We start from the raw sequence: 21,094 nt of genomic DNA on the forward strand, positions 1-21,094 counted from the left end.
TAACGACCAGGTCAGTCTGGATCAGAAGTCCTCATAGTGATTAAAGACCAGGTCAGTCTGGATCAGAAGTTTCTGCCTGTGCATGTTCTGTACCTGGACAACCCTAAGTGGAAACGTATGGAATCCTGTCTGCTCCACTGCTCCTAAAGCTAATGTTGAATGAAGCAGCGACCTGTTCATAGAATTACTCTCTCTTACTGTCCGATGGGCACATCTGCTACGCAACTGCCATCCAAAGTGTGTAAAAAGTAAACAATTGATGTGGACGGTTTAGAGCAAATCACATCATTGTGTTATTTTTCATTCTTTCCACCACCATCGCTGCCCCCCTGTCCATCTCTTCTTTTATCTAACGATACAGGGATGCTTTAATGCCCTAGTTAAAGCGATGAATGACCCCATGTAATTGAAATCAATAAAGCCTGGCGAGCTGGTAGGGGAGAGTGCTGAGACTTACACATTGTGTGAAATAATATGAGCCCCTGCCTTGGCCAGTCTTCAGCACTACCGCACATTCTACACTTTGCTGTGAAAGTCATTGGAAGTCTAGAAACTTAGTGTATTCCTGTAGAATGCCCAACAAGCAGCCAGTGACCAATACATCAGTGCACAAAATAGTGGAGTGATCAAGCAGAAATATGATTAATGACGGAATACTAATTGTATTTTCTCCTTCGCTGTTGTTTTCACTCCTTCCCTCTCTTCCCTCCCTGTTCTCTCTCTCTCTCTGATGCTCTCAGCCATAACCAGAAGAGCACGTCGTTCCGACACCCTGTGACTGGACAGATATCTCCAGAAAACACTGAATATATGCTCCACGACAAGTGAGTGCACCTCTACTCTTTTTACTCCAGGAAGGTTATGATGTGGGCTTCAGTGTAACGTCTGGTTGGTCCAAGGTCATACTGGGAGGAGATGAGAGTAGAGTGTAATTTAACTCTGATTAGAGTGTGAGATTGTCTGCTGCTTGTCCCAGGGATGAGATGAGGAGGAACAGAAACTGACTGCCTGAGGAATGCTGGAAATGGAATTCATAACTGCTTGCACTCCCAGTCCAATTGTTTGTGTGTATTTTTAAGGTATCGTTCTAATTGAATTGATGGTAATGAGCCAACTATGGTTCACATTATGTCTTTGACTGTGGCCATGGCAAGCCTGAAGCCATTCATCTGTCTGAAACGTCACAGTTGTTATGCTAATGATGGATATTATTACCACAGAGTTTTTCATCAGAGAGCAATATATAGAGTATTTTCTGCAGGTTATAGCTGCAGTCATGAAGTTGATTGTGTGAGTGGTACGGCCATGGTGGAGCCCCAGGTGGTGTGATGAGGTTGAATAGCATGGGACCTAGTGTTAGCGACACATGCACAGAGTTGGTTTGACCTGGACGTACTGGGACTTATCTTTAAGTTGTAGCGTTGTAGAGCTTGCTGTAAGTGCCTCTAAAACATGGGAGATGACATGGCATGACTGATAGAAGAATTTGTATGTTTAAGATAATGACTAAAGTTTTCCACCCTGAAACTGTATAACTGTGTGAAATGTGTTAGAATCATAAGAATATAATCTGATGATGTGTGTAGCTTGGTTAGAATTATAACTAGGGCATTGGATTATTTTGTAGCTATGCAAGCAGGGAGCAACTGTGAGACGAGGTAACTATGTATGGGGGTAGTGGGAAAAAATACTGCCTGCCTAAGCAGGGAGTAGCCTATGATAAGAAACTTGTGTGTGTATAAAAATACTTGCTCTGCACTAGGGGGGCAGAGTGCTCTCTGAATAAAGAATTGATCTATTGCAGGCTGAGACTGTTTTTCTTTGAACTGGAGATTTACAACCTTCAGGAATTAGACCGAGATATAAAATAGTTCAGTTAGAACATTGGGATGGAAATTCTCGTGACAATGACATTCCTGACATACAGAGGAAGGCTCTTAATTTGATCACTCTTTTGTTGCTGAGAATTGTCCTGTTTTGTTGCTGTGAAATGCAGATGAGCTTCGCGATTTACATAAATTCACTGAAAACCCACACTAACACAAGGTTATATTAACAGTATTGCACTTTTCATGTAACTTTTGGCCAGCTAATAGCCTAACTACCGATCAAGAAACATTATGGACTAAACATTCAAATCCTGTTGCTGCGGGATGATTTTGTTGTGACAGTATAGGCCAAATTAATATCCTACATATGTACCATGACTTTCATGTTAACTTTTCATGATAAATGGCCCTGATGTTACTAAACTTTCATTATGATGTATTAGAACAAAAACAGGACCACAGTTGAGTCATTTATCTTTCTGTCATGAATGTGTATGACAGGTGTCAACGACATAATTAAGGTGGTGTTATGTAGGCTTTAGGATGCATGGCTCGGTGTGTTAGTGTAGCAGAGAGGGTCGAGAGTGGTATCTGATCTCGACTGTCACAGTGCTTGAAAGGTAATTTGTAGGAGTGACATGAAGCTCATTGGGATTCCTCTCTTCTCCACCCCAACCCTCCTTTATCCCTCACATGGTACTGTTGAGCCAGGGATTTGTACACCATCAGGGGGTTTAAAAGTTAAAGTGTCCTGCCTTGCATATTCCCTGTACTGTAGGGGCCAAAGTAACTGAATTATTCTATTACTATCTAATACCAGATCAAAGCTCAGTAGACCAGCCATGCTTAGAATAGTGAATATGTGATGAGTCAAATGTATTTAAATAGCATGATTTATGTCCTCTGTCCGTTGTCATAGTGTGAAATGTATCAACAGTAAACTATCATCAGTCCTTAAAATGCTGTCATCATCATAACCCTCCACTCCTAGTCAACCATACTGTAGACAGAGATCATAGATTTGAAAATGCTTGGAGCATTATGGGAATATCACAGAGGCCCATCAAGTAGGAGACAGGCAGCCCAATGCTCTTGGCACAGCCTGATTGATACCCCTCATTAGAGACTGTGTGTGGGGCTTGAGTTACAGTTGGGGCTACTTTCACTGTACACACACACACACACACACACACACACACACACACACACACACACACACACACACACAGAAAAACACCCACAGAGTTCACTGCCACCCAAGTGGCACACCCTTGACCTCTCACCCCATGCCACCTGTTCAGTGGTATATCCCTGCCCCCACTGTATGCTGATGGACTCTACCACACTACCAAAGCCAGTGAGTAGGGGGTGTATGGTAGGCTATAGAGTTTCTATCTCACAGCCAGTCTGTTAGGAGAAATATCACCCTCTTGACATTCCTCTTTTAAAGTGTATTGAATGCCTGTGGTGTGCAGGGGTAGAAGAAGCTAAAGTAGCAGGACTTATGAAGCCCCTTGACTCTGCTGGCTGATATTTATACTATGGCCAACTTGTTTTACTTCTCTCTATCCCTTCCTCCCAGTCATACTTTAGTTGTGGAAATAGAGCATCGTAACAGCTGGGGTACTGATGCACCCTGGGAGAAGCGTGTGTGTTGTGCAGTGATGATGCCTTCGCTCTGGCCTGCATATTGTAGAATAGAAGGAGGTGAAGCTGGTTGAGAGAATGCCAAAAGTGTGCAAAGCTGTCATCAAGGCAAAGTGTTGCTACTTTGAAGAATCTCAAATATAAAATATATTTTCATTTGTTTAATACTTTTTTGTTTACTACATGATTCCATATGTGTTATTTCATAGTTTTGACGTCTTCACTATTATTCTACAATTTAGAAAATAGTAAAAATAAAGAAAAGCCCTGGAATGAGTAGGTGTGTCCAAATTTTGACTGGTACTGTATATTAAGGCTGACCCCATTTAGTCGACTAGTTAATTGTTTGGTCGATAGGCTGTTAGCCGCTCAAGATTTTTTTTAGTTGAGCTGTGGAAAATATATACAAATCATTTATGGCACACGAGACACCTGTCTGATTCACACCTGTCTGAGTGGACAAATCCATTGTGGAGGCCGCGGGGATGGCACACCAATATCACCAGTAGTACATTTACCTTCCCATCATTTCTATTCTACAATGTTTGTTTGGTTATGCCAATTTCTGTTAATGCATTCAATATACAGTATTATTATTACAGTCTTACTGTTGTCATTGTAGGAGTGGACATGTTGTTTGCGGAGCGCCCAACCTTTTTCTTTCATTCCATTTACGAGTTGTCAATTTATTCATTGTCTTTTGTTCGAAGCGCTCCTGTCAATCTTCAAACAGGTGCAGTTAATACAGGTAATGAGTGGAGAACAGGAGGGCTTCTTAAAGAAAAACTAACAGGTCTGTGAGAGTCGGATTTCTTACTGGTTGGTAGGTGATCAAATACTTATGTCATGCAATAAAATGCAAATTAATTACTTAAAAATCATACAATGTGATTTTCTGGATTTTTGTTTTAGATTCCGTCTCTCACAGTAGAAGTGTACCTTTGATAAAAATTACAGACCTCTACATGCTTTGTAAGTAGGAAAACCTGCAAAATCGGCAGTGTATCAAATACTTGTTCTCCCCACTGTATATATATATATAATGTCTTCACTATTATTCTACAATGTATAAAATAGTAAAAATAAAGAAAAACCCTTGAATGAGTAGGTGTTCTAAAACTTTTGACCGGTAGTGTACAGTCGTGGCCAAAAGTTTTGAGAATGACACAAATATAAATTTTCACAAAGTCTGCTGCCTCCGTTTGTATGATGGCAATTTGCATATACTCCAGAATGTTATGAAGAGTAATCAGATTAATTGCAATTCATTGCAAAGTCCCTCTTTGCCATGCAAATGAACTGAATCCCCCAAAAACATTTCCACTGAATTTCAGCCCTGCCACAAAAGGACCAGCTGACATCATGTCAGTGATTCTCTCGTTAACCTCTCTGGGATAGGTGGAACGGTAGCGTCCCACCTGGCCAAAAGCCAGTGAAAATGCAGAGCGCCAAATTCAAATAAATTACTATAAAAATCTAACTTTCATGAAATCACACATGCAAGATACCAAATTAAAGCTACACTTGTTGTGAATCCAGCCAACATGTCAGATTTCAAAAATGCTTTTCAGCGAAAGCAAATAATGCTATTATCTGAGGATAGCAGCCCAGTAAACAAAGAGAGAAAAGCATATTTCAACCCTGCAGGCGCGACGCAGAAATAGAAATATAATTCATGCCTTACCTTTGACGAGCTTCTTTTGTTGGCACTCCAATATGTCCCATAAACATCACAAATGGTACTTTTGTTCGATTAATTCCGTCGATATATATCCAAAATGTCCATTTATTTGGCGCTTTTGATCCAGAAAAACACCAGTTCCAACTTGCACAACGTGACTACAGAATATCTCAAAAGTTACCTGTAAGCTTTGTCCAAACTTTTCAAACTACTTTTGTAATACAACTTAAGGTATTTTTTAACGTAAATAATCGATAAAATTGAAGACAGGATGATCTGTGTTCAATACCGGAGGAAAACAATGTGTAGCATTCTTTCTGGTCATGCGCCTCTAACAAACAGTACACTTCACTGGAGCCTCATTCTGAACATGGCTACTTCATTTCTCAAAGGAAAAACCTCAACCAATTTCTAAAGACTGTTGGAAGTGGTAGGAACTGCAAGAAGGTCCCTTAGAAATCTGGATTCCCAATGAAAACCTATTGAAAAGAGAGTGACCTAAAAAATAAAAATCTGAATGGTTTGTCCTCGGGGTTTCGCCTGCTAAATAAGTTCTGTTATACTCACAGACATGATTCAAACAGTTTTAGAAACTTCAGAGTGTTTTCTATCCAAATCTAATAATAATATGCATATCTTATCTTCTGGGGATGAGTAGCTGGCAGTTGAATTTGGGCATGCTTTTCATCCAAATGTGAAAATGCTGCCCCCTATCCTAGAGAAGTTAACACAGGTGTGAGTGTTGACGAGGACAAGGCTGGAGATCACTCTGTCATGCTGATTGAGTTCGAATAACAGACTGGAAGCTTCAAAATGAGGGTGGTGTTTGGAATCATTGTTTTTCCTCTGTCAACCATGGTTACCTGCAAGGAAACACGTGCCATCATCATTGCTTTGCACAAAAAGGGCTTCACAGGCAAGGATATTGCTTCCAGTAAGATTGCACCTAAATCAACCATTTATTGGATCATCAAGAACTTCAAGGAGAACGGTTCAATTGTTGTGAAGAAGGCTTCAGGGCGCCCAAGAAAGTCCAGAAAGCGCCAGGACCATCTCCTAAAGTTGATTCAGCTGCGGGATCGGGGCACCACCAGTACAGAGCTTGCTCAGGAATGGCAGCAGGCAGGTGTGAGTGCATCTGCACGCACAGTGAGGTGAAGACTTGGAGGATGGCCTGGTGTCAAGAAGGGCAGCAAAGAAGCCACTTCTCTCCAGGAAAAACATCAGGAACAGACTGATATTCTGCAAAAGGTACAGGGATTGGAATGCTGAGGACTGGGGTAAAGTCATTTTCTCTGATGAATCCCCTTTCCGATTGTTTGGGGCATCCGGAAAAAAGCTTGTCCGGAGAAGACAAGGTGAGCGCTACCATCAGTCCTGTGTCATGCCAACAGTAAAGCATCCTGAGACCATTCATGTGTGGGGTTGCTTCTCAGCCAAATGAGTGGGCTCACTCACAATTTTGCCTAAGAACACAGCCATGAATAAAGAATGGTACCAACACATCCTCCGGGAGCAACTTCTCCCAACCATCCAGGAACAGTTTGGTGACGAACAATGCCTTTTCCAGCATGATGGAGCACCTTGCCATAAGGCAAAAGTGATAACTATGTGGCTCGGGGAACAAAACATCGATATTTTGGGTCCATGGCCAGGAAACTCCTCAGACCTTAATGCCATTGAGAACTTGTGGTCAATCCTCAAGAGGCGGAATGACAAACAAAAACCCACAAATTCTGACAAACTCCAAGCATTGATTATGCAAGAATGGGCTGCCGTCAGTCAGGATGTGGCCCAGAAGTTAATTGACAGCATGCCAGGGCGGATTGCAGAGGTCTTGAAAAAGAAGGGTCAACACTGCAAATATTGACTCTTTGCATCAACTTCATGTAATTGTCAGTAAAAGCCTTTGACACTTATGAAATGCTTGTAATTATACTTCAGTATTCCATAGTAACATCTGACAAAAATATCTAAAGACACTGAAGCAGCAAACTTTGGAAATTAATATTTGTGTCATTCTCAAAACTTTTGGCCACGACTGTGTGTGTGTGTGTGTGTGTGTGTGTGTGTGTGTGTGTGTGTGTGTGTGTGTGTGTGTGTGTGTGTGTGTGTATAGCCTCGTTGTTATTATTATTTTATTGTGTTACTATTTCTTTTTTCTCTTTTTTACTTTTTAACTGCATCGTTGGGAAAGAACTCTTAAGTAAGCATTTCACAATAAAGTCTACAGCTGTTGTATTCGACGCATGTGACAAATAACATTTGATTTGAATATTGCATCGTCATGTTGTGAGTTATAGGCTAGATGCATTCTCTGGGGACTGAACAAACGGTATCTCTCTCCTGTGAGTTGTTGCATAGACGCTTGTGCTTGAAGTATGAATGCTCCTCATTGAATCTCACTTAGATACTTGTGCTTGAAGTTCAAGGAACAATATATTAGATTTTCCTCTCAGTGAATGACACTTTTTCAAACTTTCTTGATGTTGCTGCTTTCACAGTAAACATTGACTAACTGCATGCTAAACTCAGATAGCTCCTTATCTGATGTGCTGGTTTGGAATGTAAACACTCTGTTATGCCTTCTACCCAGCTGTGATGGGATGGAATAAATCATTAGGCATTGGACTAGACCATTGGACTAGACTAGAGGTGAAAGCCTATTGGACTAGACTAGAGGTGAAAGCCTATTGGAGCCTATTGGACTAGACTAGAGGTGAAAGCCTATTGGACTAGACTAGAGGTGAGCGGACCTTGTGCGGAACAGAAACAGTATATGAGAGAGAGAGAGAGAGCGAGAGAGAGAGAGAGAGAGAGAGAGAGAGAGAGAGAGAGAGAGAGAGAGAGAGAGAGAGAGAGAGAGAGAGAGAGAGAGAGAGAGAGAGAGAGAGAGAGAGAGAGAGAGAGAGAGAGAGAGAGAGAGAGAGAGAGAGAGAGAGAGAGAGAGAGAGAGAGAGAGAGAGAGAGAGAGAGAGAGAGAGAGAGAGAGAGAGAGAGAGAGAGAGAGAGAGAGAGAGAGAGAGAGAGAAATTAATTAATTACCCGGCCAGTTAGAGACTTGCAAGCTGACTGTAGGTGTATTATTTATGCAGAATGTTATGAAAATGATTAGTCAGCTAAAAATTACTTGTTGCCAGAGCACAAGGTGGGTGGCTCTATCAAAATGAACTGATTGAGATAGAATGACTTTGCCTACAGTGCGTTTCCTTTGTGCTGTATCACAGAGGAGATATCTGGGTTTGCTGTGTTCCTGCTCTGTAGCAGAACTGTTGCTGAGACTGGGCTGGACTTGGGCTGCAGTGTTTGCTGGGAGTAGGCTGAGGCCATTCCTCTCAGGTGGTAGGTAACATATTTGGCCCCAGGCCGTTCTCTCTGATGTGGAATATTGCTCCTTTATTCCACCACATCCCACAGCAAATTTCCCAGGGAACGCTTCAAAAGACAGCAGAGGTAGACAGCATGAAAGCGGCAAATGAAACAGGCGTGGGTCCCCTTAGTGCGGAGGGAAATGTGCTGTAAAAATGTTGGATGGGATCCAGAGTTGGAACTAAGTTTTTTAGTTCCATAGTCAGTCCCTCGCCTTTGGCTGTGCCTCTGTGTTGTTTATGTCCTGCACCAGCCTGCCCTGGCCGTAGACACATCCCAATACCTCTCCTCTTTCAAAGCTGCACAGGAACACGGCACGGCCGACAGGAAAAAACACTAGCTACAACATCTTTCATGTTCAGGCAGAACAATGCAGGGGTCCAGTGTCAGTAGTGGTGGAGTGGGCGGTCAAGCACAGTTTCCTAGTGCTGGTTTCCTAGTCCTTTCCTACACACCGAGGAAGAGCACACACTGAGGAAGAGGAAGAGCACACACTGAGGAAGAGGAAGAGCACACACTGAGGAAGAGGAAGAGCACACACTGAGGAAGAGGAAGAGCACACACTGAGGAAGAGGAAGAGCACACACTGAGGAAGAGGACGAGCACACACTGAGGACGAGCACACACTGAGGACGAGCACACACTGAGGACGAGCACACACTGAGGACGAGCACACACTGAGGACGAGCACACACTGAGGACGAGCACACACTGAGGACGAGCACACACTGAGAAAGAGCACACACTGAGAAAGAGCACACACTGAGGAAGAGCACACACTTACACTGAGAAAGAACACACACTGAGGAAGAGCACACACTTACACTGAGGAAGAGCACACACTGAGGAAGAGCACACACTGAGGAAGAGCACTCTATTATGCCAGAGGAGGTACTTTTCAGAAATCTAATATCTGTACTATATAACAAAGAGGACATTAGGCTTATTCAGTTTAGTTTAATCTTCTTGAGTACTTGCTTTGAAGTGAACCTAAAGCCACCGGCTTTCTCTAAACATCCCAGCCCCTGCCTTCGTTTCCAGAGAGTGGTGAGTTCTGTGAGTGATGCCCAGAATGGACGGCTCTGTGTAGGCGGCACTTTCATGGCTGTCTGAGTGTCACAGATGAGTGAACCTCTGAGTGAAGCTTCCCTCCTACACACACAAACACACCACTGAGATGGCAGGGACACATGGTCAATGGAGAGGTTTTTTAAAAGGTTGAGCAGCGCAGACGGACCTCAGCTTGCTCCCTAAGGCTTTAAAGTCTGCTACTGACACGCTCCTAACATCATTCTATGACTGTCGCTATTATAGAACAACTATGGTGAAGGTCATTTCAATAAAACTGTGCCCTTAGCTAGTACTGAAATGACTCAGTCAATTAATCATAGGTAATACATAGGTCATTTGAAAATGTCAAAGTTCATTCCTAGCCCTGTGCATGTCAGTTTGAGGGTTTGAGTTTCAGGCATATCCTCTGCATGGTGTAATTAACAGACAGGCTGGTTTGTCAGTAAGACATCTTCAATTTCAGCCCTAAGCAACTCTGATCCCACAGCCACCTCTTCTCCTGAACTCAGCATCCTCTTTACACTATCTGCTATGAATAGGAAAGAACCACAAATAACCTAACAAGTGAAAAGTGCCTGATAGGGATGTAATACACCGTTTTATCCTTAAACCTACGTAAAGAAGGGCCTCCTAGTGGAGCTACTAACATGTCTGTCTCAGCGGGCTGCAGACATTGTACCATCCTCACACAGACTTCTTGCTCATGAACCTACCGTAAATAGCAGAGGATTACCTTATTAAGAATGTTGTGTGAGCAGCACGCCCATATAAACTGGCAGTAAACTGATTAGGCATAGCTACCTCTGTGATGAATGATACACTCTCACAACCACTTGTAAACACAAACAGACCCATTTGTTCTTGACTTGATCACCCCTCAGCCCCCAATGTCAGAGAGCATTTTGTCAGTTCATTTATTATTGAAGTACTATTGAACAAGACTTTGGAGATTCTACAGCTGGTAATTGGGTTATATTGACTTCAGGAGCAGTGAACCTATACAGTGACTTGTCTGAATCTGACATCAGGAGATGGGAGGAGCTGTGTTACGCCTCAGTACTTCATTTGCAATTATGTCATTATTTGTTTACACAGCCCCTGGGAATACTATGTTTTTATCGAAGGGGACGTTAATTAATTATAGAATAGCACATTAATTGATACATTTCCTCTGTTCTGATAAACCTTATTATATAGAGAAAGCCCCTATGGCCTTCTTGGAACATAGATTTCCCATAATCCCCCTTCCTGCTGAAGTTTCCAGGCGGTTTGCCCATTACGCTCACTACACTCTGTGTAACAGTGTGACCTGGGCATTCCATAACTGCCTCAGATTCCTGCTTTATCCTAAGGGAGCAACCACCTAGGTGCCCTTAAACTGTAATGGAATGCACTATGAGTAGCGGTACTTGAGGCCAGATATTGGGAGAGCCTGGTTAAATTTGAGCCAGTTTGCTTCAGCAGGAAAAAAATCCTGCAGCAACAGGAAATGTGAATTATGTGGATTATAATATATTTTTTGTAGAGGTTGATGCATTTTTTGTTAGGGCAAATCAAGTCTGACATTTTAAAGTGGAAATTACAAACTTTAGAAGCCTTTTTAAACATTGAATACGCTATACGTTTGCATTTCCTGCTCGGAAGGAAAATTATCAGCAACAAAAGAGAGCTCAAATTAAGATACTACATCTGTAGATAAGAGAAGCTGGTTGATTTTCATGTTATGCCAGTGAACTCAAACGGATTGTATTTCTTACAAAAACAGTTCCTGGCTGTAACAATGTGATGATGTCATGAGGAAACATGTGGTGTAATTTGGAAAGCATGGGTGTTCTTTGCTGAGTGAGTGTGTTATCTAATGGATGTAAATATGCTGAAGTTTTTGTCTGGAGGTCAGGACACCCCGTGTGTGTGTGTGTGTGAGAGAGCGAGAGAGAGAAAGATAGATAAAGAGAGAGTGGATATTTGATCATGAGAAAGCTCATCTGCGGTAGCTCTGGTATCTCTGCTCTGGGTCTTTGTGTTGGAGGTCATGTGGAGGTGGAAAAGTTATTTGTCGTATAACATGTCCTCTTATGAAACAAGACATGCCAGCCTCAGGGACAGTGTCAGACAAAGTGTTACTTGAGTGGCTGCTACAAAAAGTCCTGCTTGTTAACATAGCTGTAATTGCATTGGCTGTGACAGGTCGTGTGGCAGGAAGTTGTCGTTTCCTCTCTGAGAACCCAGCACTTAAGTTAACCCTGGCTCCCTTTAATGCAGATCCACTACAGAGGAATGGTGGTGGTGGTGAGATACTAGCATGACCACTCATGTCTATGTCATTGATTTCTTTCTGTGCTGCCTCCCCTGCAGGACAGAGTCCCGGGGCATGTCCAAGCCACCGCCACCGGTCAGTCAGAGGCCCCCCAGCATGGTCAGCCAGACTTCCAAGGCAGTGACCTCATCAACAGTGGACGCCACCTCAGGGTCAAAGGTGAGAAAACGCCTCTCTTTTATGAGCATGTGTTGTTTTCTCAGTGCGTTTCATTTATTTGGATCTATCCCACACCAGTGTTGCAGTGTAAAGCGTTTGAATTGATATTGTTTCTAAGGGTACTGGGAGAATGTTAATGCTCATGCTGGAGAATTGGTATAATCTCCTCCAGAACACTCTCTCATTTTGATTAATGGATGTAGACTGTAATAGGTTAGTGATTTTCTTCAAGCCCAGTGAAACTCAATTAAACCTCCACAGTGGTTGGCCATGGATTCACTATGTGCATACTGTGCATATAAAAGGCTTTACTCAAAGGGTTTAGTAAAGGAACAGTATTAGAAGATGAAACGGCCGCTATTGTATGTTTTGAAGGCACAGGTGGGCAAGTGACACTCCATCGAATGGCCTTGTCCCCTTCTTATAAGGATCATACTTCCACAGAGGGCAGTGAGGCTGTCTGCCAGACCCTGTGGTCTCCTCTGCTCTGCCACTGACATGGCTGTGGTCTATCTTCAGGACATTGGCAGTCCAGTACTCACATGAGACGCAGCTGCCCATCTGTAAAGTGATTTAGTGGCTCTTCCTTGACCCTTCCCAGGCCACATACACCTGACTGTCTCCAGCTTCCAGAAAAAGCCTGCCAGCCTCCTCTCCCTTCTTCCCCCGTGGATCTGCCAACTCACTATCGCCTCTCCAGTCTGACTGACGGGTGTTGACATTAGTGAGTGTTGAGGCAGCACACGCCTGCCTGCCTGGCTAGCTGTAAAATGACCTCCTGGCTGTCTCAGTAATGCTTCAGACCTGTGAGTGAGAGACAACATTGTGTCAGCATCATATGAGCTGTCTCAAACCAATCAATCCCCAGTCAACCTATCAACACAATCATAGTAACACAACACTCTTCAGCTACACACAGCTCCCAAACACATTCACTGACTTGACTGGGACTCTAAGCACTGCAGTAGGCGTATAAGTATTCCTATAGAACAGTGCCTCTACGGTTGTGAAAGTAGCTCTCCTAAGATTGTTGTACCTGTGTTAGAAGCAGCACCTCATCAGACCTCATGTCAACGTGTTGTCTGCTATCAGAGGTGCCAGTCATTTCAAGCAGAGTGGCAGACAGGGCATTATTGATGACCACTTGCTCATTCTCAATGGTAAGCACAGTATGGATTTGCTTTAAAATTCACTGTCTATGTATACAATAAGGGGAACGTTGAGTTTCCAATCACAGTACAGTGAATATGTGACTACACAATGCTTTCTAATATCTGCTAAACTGAAATAAAGCTGTTCTCTTGACGGTTCTCCTGACAAACACTGTGTAGATTTCCTAATGCTCTGCATGCTTGGCTGGCCGTACAGTAGTTTCAGTAATTAGTGCATGTTTTTGCCAGCTGTGGAGGAGGAAATGGCATATAATGATCCCCTGCAATGGAAACATAACTCAACTGTTGCTAGGGTGCAATCTGATTTGGCTCAGTTGAACATTCATCTGAAATCATCTGTGAGATTCAGAGGGAGAAAACCAGTGGACCTTGAAAGAATGATACTGTGCCTCATCAAATCTTAATGTATGACTATAATACTGTATTCCCATTTGGGTGAAGTGTGCTTGCTTGTCATATGAGGTGCTGAAATTAGAAGGTTAAAGCTAAATCAAATGAGAAAAAGAGAGAAACACAAAGGAGAAAGTTAATAACTAAAATGACTAACTTCAAACATTTGTGGGCCCCAGTCTCAAAATCAAAATGTTGTTCTTAATCTAATCATCAAACATGCAGTAATACCTAATGATCTCTGTAAACATGGGACTGGATGGTCATACAGTAACACCTAATGATCTCTGTAAACATGGGACTGAATGGTCATACAGTAACACCTAATGATCTCTGTAAACATGGGGCTGAATGGTCATACAGTAATACCTAATGATCTCTGTAAACATGGGACTGAATGGTCATACAGTAATACCTAATGATCTCTGTAAACACGGGACTGAATGGTCATAGAGTAACACCTAATGATCTCTGTAAACATGGGACTGAATGGTCATACAGTAATACCTAATGATCTCTGTAAACATGGGACTGAATGGTCATACAGTAACACCTAATGATCTCTGTAAACATGGGACTGAATGGTCATACAGTAATACCTAATGATCTCTAATAACATGGGACTGAATGGTCATACAGTAATACCTAATGATCTCTGTAAACATGGGACTGAATGGTCATACAGTAACACCTAATGATCTCTGTAAACATGGGACTGAATGGTCATACAGTAACACCTAATGATCTCTATAAACATGGGACTGAATGGTCATACAGTAACACCTAATGATCTCTGTAAACATGGGACTGAATGGTCATACAGTAACACCTAATGATCTCTGTAAACATGGGACTGAATGGTCATACGGTAATACCTAATGATCTCTGTAAACATGGGACTGAATGGTCATACGGTAATACCTAATGATCTCTGTAAACATGGGACTGAATGGTCATACAGTAATACCTAATGATCTCTGTAAACATGGGACTGAATGGTCATACAGTAATACCTAATGATCTCTGTAAACATGGGACTGAATGGTCATACAGTAATACCTAATGATCTCTGTAAACATGGGACTGAATGGTCATACAGTAACACCTAATGATCTCTGTAAACATGGGACTGAATGGTCATACAGTAATACCTAATGATCTCTGTAAACATGGGACTGAATGGTCATACGGTAATACCTAATGATCTCTGTAAACATGGGACTGAATGGTCATACGGTAATACCTAATGATCTCTGTAAACATGGGACTGAATGGTCATACGGTAACACCTAATGATCTCTGTAAACACGGGACTGAATGGTCATACGGTAATACCTAATGATCTCTGTAAACACGGGACTGAATGGTCATACAGTAATACCTAATGATCTCTGTAAACATGGGACTGAATGGTCATACAGTAATACCTAATGATCTCTGTAAACATGGGACTGAATGGTCATACAGTAATACCTAATGATCTCTATAAACATGGGACTGAATGGTCATACAGTAATACCTAATGATCTCTGTAAACATGGGACTGAATGGTCATACAGTAACACCTAATGATCTCTGTAAACATGGGACTGAATGGTCATACAGTAACACCTAATGATCTCTGTAAACATGGGACTGAATGGTCATACAGTAACACCTAATGATCTCTGTAAACATGGGACTGAATGGTCATACAGTAACACCTAATGATCTCTGTAAACATGGGACTGAATGGTCATACAGTAACACCTAATGATCTCTGTAAACATGGGACTGAATGGTCATACAGTAACACCTAATGATCTCTGTAAACATGGGACTGAATGGTCATACAGTAACACCTAATGATCTCTGTAAACATGGGACTGAATGGTCATACAGTAACACCTAATGATCTCTGTGAACATGGGACTGAATGGTCATACAGTAACACCTAATGATCTCTGTAAACATGGGACTGAATGGTCATACAGTAACACCTAATGATCTCTGTAAACATGGGACTGAATGGTCATACAGTAACACCTAATGATCTCTGTAAACATGGGACTGAATGGTCATACAGTAACACCTAATGATCTCTGTAAACATTAGACTGAATGGTCATACAGTAACACCTAATGATCTCTGTAAACATGGGACTGAATGGTCATACAGTAACACCTAATGATCTCTGTAAACATGGGACTGAATGGGAATACAGTAATACCTAATGATCTCTGTAAACATGGGACTGAATGGTCATACAGTAACACCTAATGATCTCTGTAAACATGGGACTGAATGGTCATACAGTAACACCTAATGATCTCTGTAAACATGGGACTGAATGGTCATACAGTAACACCTAATGATCTCTGTAAACATGGGGCTGAATGGTCATACAGTAATACCTAATGATCTCTGTAAACATGGGACTGAATGGTCATACAGTAATACCTAATGATCTCTGTAAACATGGGACTGAATGGTCATACAGTAACACCTAATGATCTCTGTAAACATGGGACTGAATGGTCATACAGTAACACCTAATGATCTCTGTAAACATGGGACTGAATGGTCATACAGTAATACCTAATGATCTCTGTAAACACGGGACTGAATGGTCATACAGTAATACCTAATGATCTCTGTAAACACGGGACTGAATGGTCATACAGTAACACCTAATGATCTCTGTAAACACGGGACTGAATGGTCATACAGTAACACCTAATGATCTCTGTAAACACGGGACTGAATGGTCATACAGTAATACCTAATGATCTCTGTAAACACGGGACTGAATGGTCATACAGTAACACCTAATGATCTCTGTAAACATGGGACTGGATGGTCATACAGTAACACCTAATGATCTCTATAAACATGGGACTGGATGGTCATACAGTAACACCTAATGATCTCTATAAACATGGAACTGGATGGTCATACAGTAACACTTAATGATCTCTATAAACATGGGACTGGATGGTCATACAGTAACACCTAATGATCTCTATAAACATGGGACTGAATGGTCATACAGTAATACCTAATGATCTCTGTAAACATGGGACTGGATGGTCATACAGTAACACCTAATGATCTCTATAAACATGGGACTGAATGGTCATACAGTAATACCTAATGATCTCTATAAACATGGGACTGGATGGTCATACAGTAACACCTAATGATCTCTATAAACATGGGACTGAATGGTCATACAGTAACACCTAATGATCTCTATAAACATGGGACTGAATGGTCATACAGTAACACCTAATGATCTCTATAAACATGGGACTGAATGGTCATACAGTAACACCTAATGATCTCTATAAACATGGGACTGAATGGTCATATTGTTTTGATACATGCTCCTGTTTAACCAGCTCCTGTTCCTACTGGTTGTGTCTGTAATACCACATTTCTTTCACACAGCTCCTTACCACTGAGCCCCCTGGGCAGCTAATAGCAGATGTTGTTTGTAAACCAGTATATAAAGGAAACCCCGTTCATAACCAACGTGTTTGTCTTTCCAGCCGCAGGGTTCTAGGAGTAGTGGCAAGGTACACAGCTTCGGCAAGAGGGACCAAGCCATCAAGAGGAACCCCAATATCCCTGTGGTGGTCAGGGGATGGCTCTACAAACAGGTGAGCCCTCCACATCACCCCACCTCAGTCACTGTAGCTACTGTATGGTTCAGAGGAATCTCCATAGTAATGGCTAAGAGTATAGCTCAATGACTGTAGCTACTGTATGGTTCAGAGGAACCTCCATAGTTATGGCTACTCAATGACTGTAGCTATAGCTAAGGGCAGTGTGTTGGGGTCTAGTGGTAAACTGTCCTCCACTCTAACGGGAACACACATACATCTCACGTCAATATTACATCTCTGTCATATTATGTCATGTCATTTACAGTGGCCTTCCACTTAATGCATAATTCAGGCTAAGTAATGATGAGAGTCCAGGTCTATGAGAATGTACTACAGTATTAATGACTGTGACCTTGTGGACTCTGGCTGAGTAAACAGGGAACGACAGTCATCATTTCTCATTATGAACCCCTTCTATGGATCTCTATTTACCGAGAGGACGGAGGGACGGAGGGAGCATGAGAGAGATGTCTCTTTAGGGGTGAGGTATAAGAGGACGACACCCAGGGTGATTGTCTCCTGTTGACTGATGCCCCCTGGTGCGGGTGGCACGGGGGTGTAACACCCCTGAGGCAGGCCAGAGGGGGTGAGATTTAAGACCCTGACATGGTAACATGTCATCGACTCATAAGCAGTGTTTAGACAGACAGACAATGGATTGATGGTTGCAGAACACTAATGAATCATTCATAACAGGATTCTGATTATTCCCCAGCTATGGTTTTTAATTAGAATGTGCATTAGAATGTGATGTTGTATTGCTGAGAGGGCTTTACATTCCATGTTGTGTTTCCCCCTCCAGGACAGCTCTGGAATGAGACTGTGGAAGAGGAAGTGGTTTGTCTTGTCCGACTACTGCTTGTTTTATTACAAAGGTGAGTCACACAGGCACAGGGTTTAACTGAGACTAATTAAAATAGTCGCAGGGTGAATTGATTTGGTTATGAAATCCAAGCCAGTCCTCTTAATTCCAAGTCGTCTGCCTCTCAGTGGAGCTAAACCTTTCAATCAGAGAGACATGACTGCAATTAGACAAGGTTCTGTTCTGCCACAGGCTATTCTCTCTCCTCTTCTGTCTCTTTCTTTCTCTATTTCCCTCTTTCTTTCACCTCTCCGCCATTCATCACACTGAGCTAGAGATAAGCCTCCAGTCCTGCTGCCTGCCACCACAGCGGCTCCTTGAATCATCCTTGAATTATGTCTCTCCAATTACATTTCCCACAGTCACGAATCACCATGCAGGAACATAATGGTGCATTGATGAAGCAGTTATATCATGCTATTTATAAACAGGTAGAATCATTCAAGTAGTCAAGGCAGTGGGCCAGCAGTGAGGTGTGTGTGGTGGGTTGTTGTGTATTGTGTGATAATGATCACCTGCTTGTGTGTGTGTGTGTGTGTGTGTGTATCCCTCTAGACAGCAGAGAGGAGACGGTTTTGGGGAGCATCCCCCTGCCCAGTTATGTCATCGCCCCTGTGGAGCCTGATGACCACATCAGCCGCAAGTATGCCTTCAAGGTAAGACTAGAGGGCAAGGGTGGGAACTAGCTCGTCACCGAATGGAAAATACTGTTACCAGCTACCTCACAGTCTAACCAAGCTGCATGAATTGAGAAACAGACTGGATATATGGAGGTTTTCAACTGTGAAGGAAATGCTAACTAACAGGCATTAGATAAAGTTGCTTCACCTTGGTTACAGAGTTACAGTCACACAGCCAGGGGCCTGTGTGGGCAAGCCAGACAACGTGGGCAGTGCTCCCTCTGATTAGTGTCAGACTGGTGGGCTGTTATAACACTCCATTCTTACCACATCAGTCTGGATCCTTTCTTTAAAAGCACAGAGATTCATAAAAAAACCTACACAATCTGGACTAAGACTGGCTCTTCCTAATGTCTGCTTTGGCCCTGCCTGGCGTGCTATGTCGCTTTGACCTGTGAGCTTTCAGTGTGGGCCTTTCATGCAAACCCATTTAATTCACAAGAACACTAAGTGGGAAATGTGACTTCATACTTACCTGTACCTCTCATCTGCTATTTCATAACACGCATGCACCAAACACTTGAGGCCTGTAGGTCTCAATAATGTACAGTTATTCAGGGAGTATCAGCCCCAGTAGGTATCTTATCCTGGTCTGAGGTACAGTATCTGTCACTTTAAAGGTCTGTTTGGTAGTGGTGTTACTGTGCTGCTCTGCTCTCTGGCCCCTGTCCTGTCCTGTCAGTCAGTCAGCAGGCCCCTGTCATCACCAGTAGAGCTTTAGGATAGCAGCACTCTGAACCCCCACCACAGTCCTCCAAGCCCCTCTCCTCTCCACACTCCTCCAAGCCCCTCTCCTCTCCACACTCCTCCAAGCCCCTCTCCTCTCCACACTCCTCCAAGCCCCTCTCCTCTCCACACTCCTCCAAGCCCCTCTCCTCTCCACACTCCTCCAAGCCCCTCTCCTCCATACCCTCTCTACACCCTCCAAACCCCTCCCAGCCCCTCACCTCCATACCCTCTCTACACCCTCCAAACCCCTCCCAGCCCCTCACCTCCATACCCTCTCTACACCCTCCAAACCCCTCCCAGCCACTCACCTCCATACCCTCTCCACACCCTCCAAACTCCTCTCCTCCCAGCCCCTCTCCTCCAAACCCTCTCCACACCCTCCAAACCCCTCTCCTTTCCACACTCCTCCCATCCCCTCTCCTCTCCACACCCTCCAAACCCCTCTCCTCTCCACACTCCTCCCATCCCATCTCCTCACCACACTCTGCTCCTCTTTCTCTGTGCCTACATGGGAACATCATTATCTCTCTACTCAGTAGGGCTGTGGGGGAATAAACACAAACACTCTGAATTCCTCTGCTGTTTGATTGTATCTGGTCCAGGGATGTTTCCTATTGCAGACATACAGTAGAACATACAGTAGAACATACAGTAGAACATAGGAAACCAGTTTGTTCATGCCTTATTAACTAGTCATGTTGACAAACATGTGGAGTACGTTTACATCCACCCTCATAATTCGATATTAAACTGATTATGTCAATAGCCATGTAAATGCCTTTCTCTGCTTATCTTAATCGGCGTAAGGTCATAATCGAAGTAAGCAAACACCTGGTTTTCTGAGCAATCTTTTGAATTATTAGGACGTGTAAACACTTAATTGGCGTTCCAGCAGTGTATTTGATCTGCACGGGCCAGAACCAGCACCAGCCGAGCGAGCCTCCCTCTTTAGCTCGAGTGAAGTGAGTATACAACAACTGATTGTAGGAGTCTTAGAAGTAGTTTACAAACTGTATATGTCCCAACTCATGTGTCCATGTAAACAGGATTATTAGGGAAATCCTTCTTCTTGCATTGCATGTAAACATTTTAATCAAACTATTACATTAATCTGACTATCCACAGTAATCACATTATTGTGTACTTGTAACAACACTCGTTGTTGTATTGTTTCTCGCCTCAGTTGGCAGCAGGGAAAAGGATCCTCCCTGAGGGTAGTGGGGGGTAATAGACTATTTTCACATTTCAGTGACAGACAGAGTAGACAGTAAGAATGGGTTTCTCTGCTGGGTCAGGGTGTTTAAAATATCCATCTCCATATCTTTCTCAGTGAGAGCAGAGGACCCTTTATGAAGAACAATTCAGGGTGAATGTTTGATGTGCTAGTTTGACGGCGTTCAATTGCAGTCCTTTCATAATGTATCCGTTGTGCTTGGCTTTTTGTTCCTCCTGGGTGTATGTACTGTATGTGTGTGTGTTTGTGGTGCAAGCCTGGGTATTACTCCTGCAGCTCACATTACATACAATTGAAGCTATTTTCT

At 42.9% G+C, this 21,094-nt stretch overlaps 1 protein-coding gene across 1 annotated transcript in view; it reads left to right on the forward strand.

Moving 5' to 3' along the window:
- LOC120024807 (pleckstrin homology domain-containing family A member 7-like) overlaps positions 1 to 21,094 on the forward strand; it is a 125,747-nt gene that overhangs the window by 13,448 nt on the left and 91,205 nt on the right. Inside the window, exons 2-6 of the mRNA XM_038969135.1 lie at positions 741 to 824; positions 11,953 to 12,073; positions 17,166 to 17,276; positions 18,085 to 18,157; positions 18,700 to 18,800. Of these exons, the coding sequence (XP_038825063.1) occupies positions 811 to 824; positions 11,953 to 12,073; positions 17,166 to 17,276; positions 18,085 to 18,157; positions 18,700 to 18,800 (420 nt within the window). The 5' untranslated portion in view covers positions 741 to 810. The remainder of the gene's footprint in view (positions 1 to 740; positions 825 to 11,952; positions 12,074 to 17,165; positions 17,277 to 18,084; positions 18,158 to 18,699; positions 18,801 to 21,094) is intronic.

This window comes from Salvelinus namaycush, chromosome 30 (assembly GCF_016432855.1).
Source record: "Salvelinus namaycush isolate Seneca chromosome 30, SaNama_1.0, whole genome shotgun sequence".
Classification (NCBI taxonomy): Eukaryota; Metazoa; Chordata; class Actinopteri; order Salmoniformes; family Salmonidae; genus Salvelinus; species Salvelinus namaycush.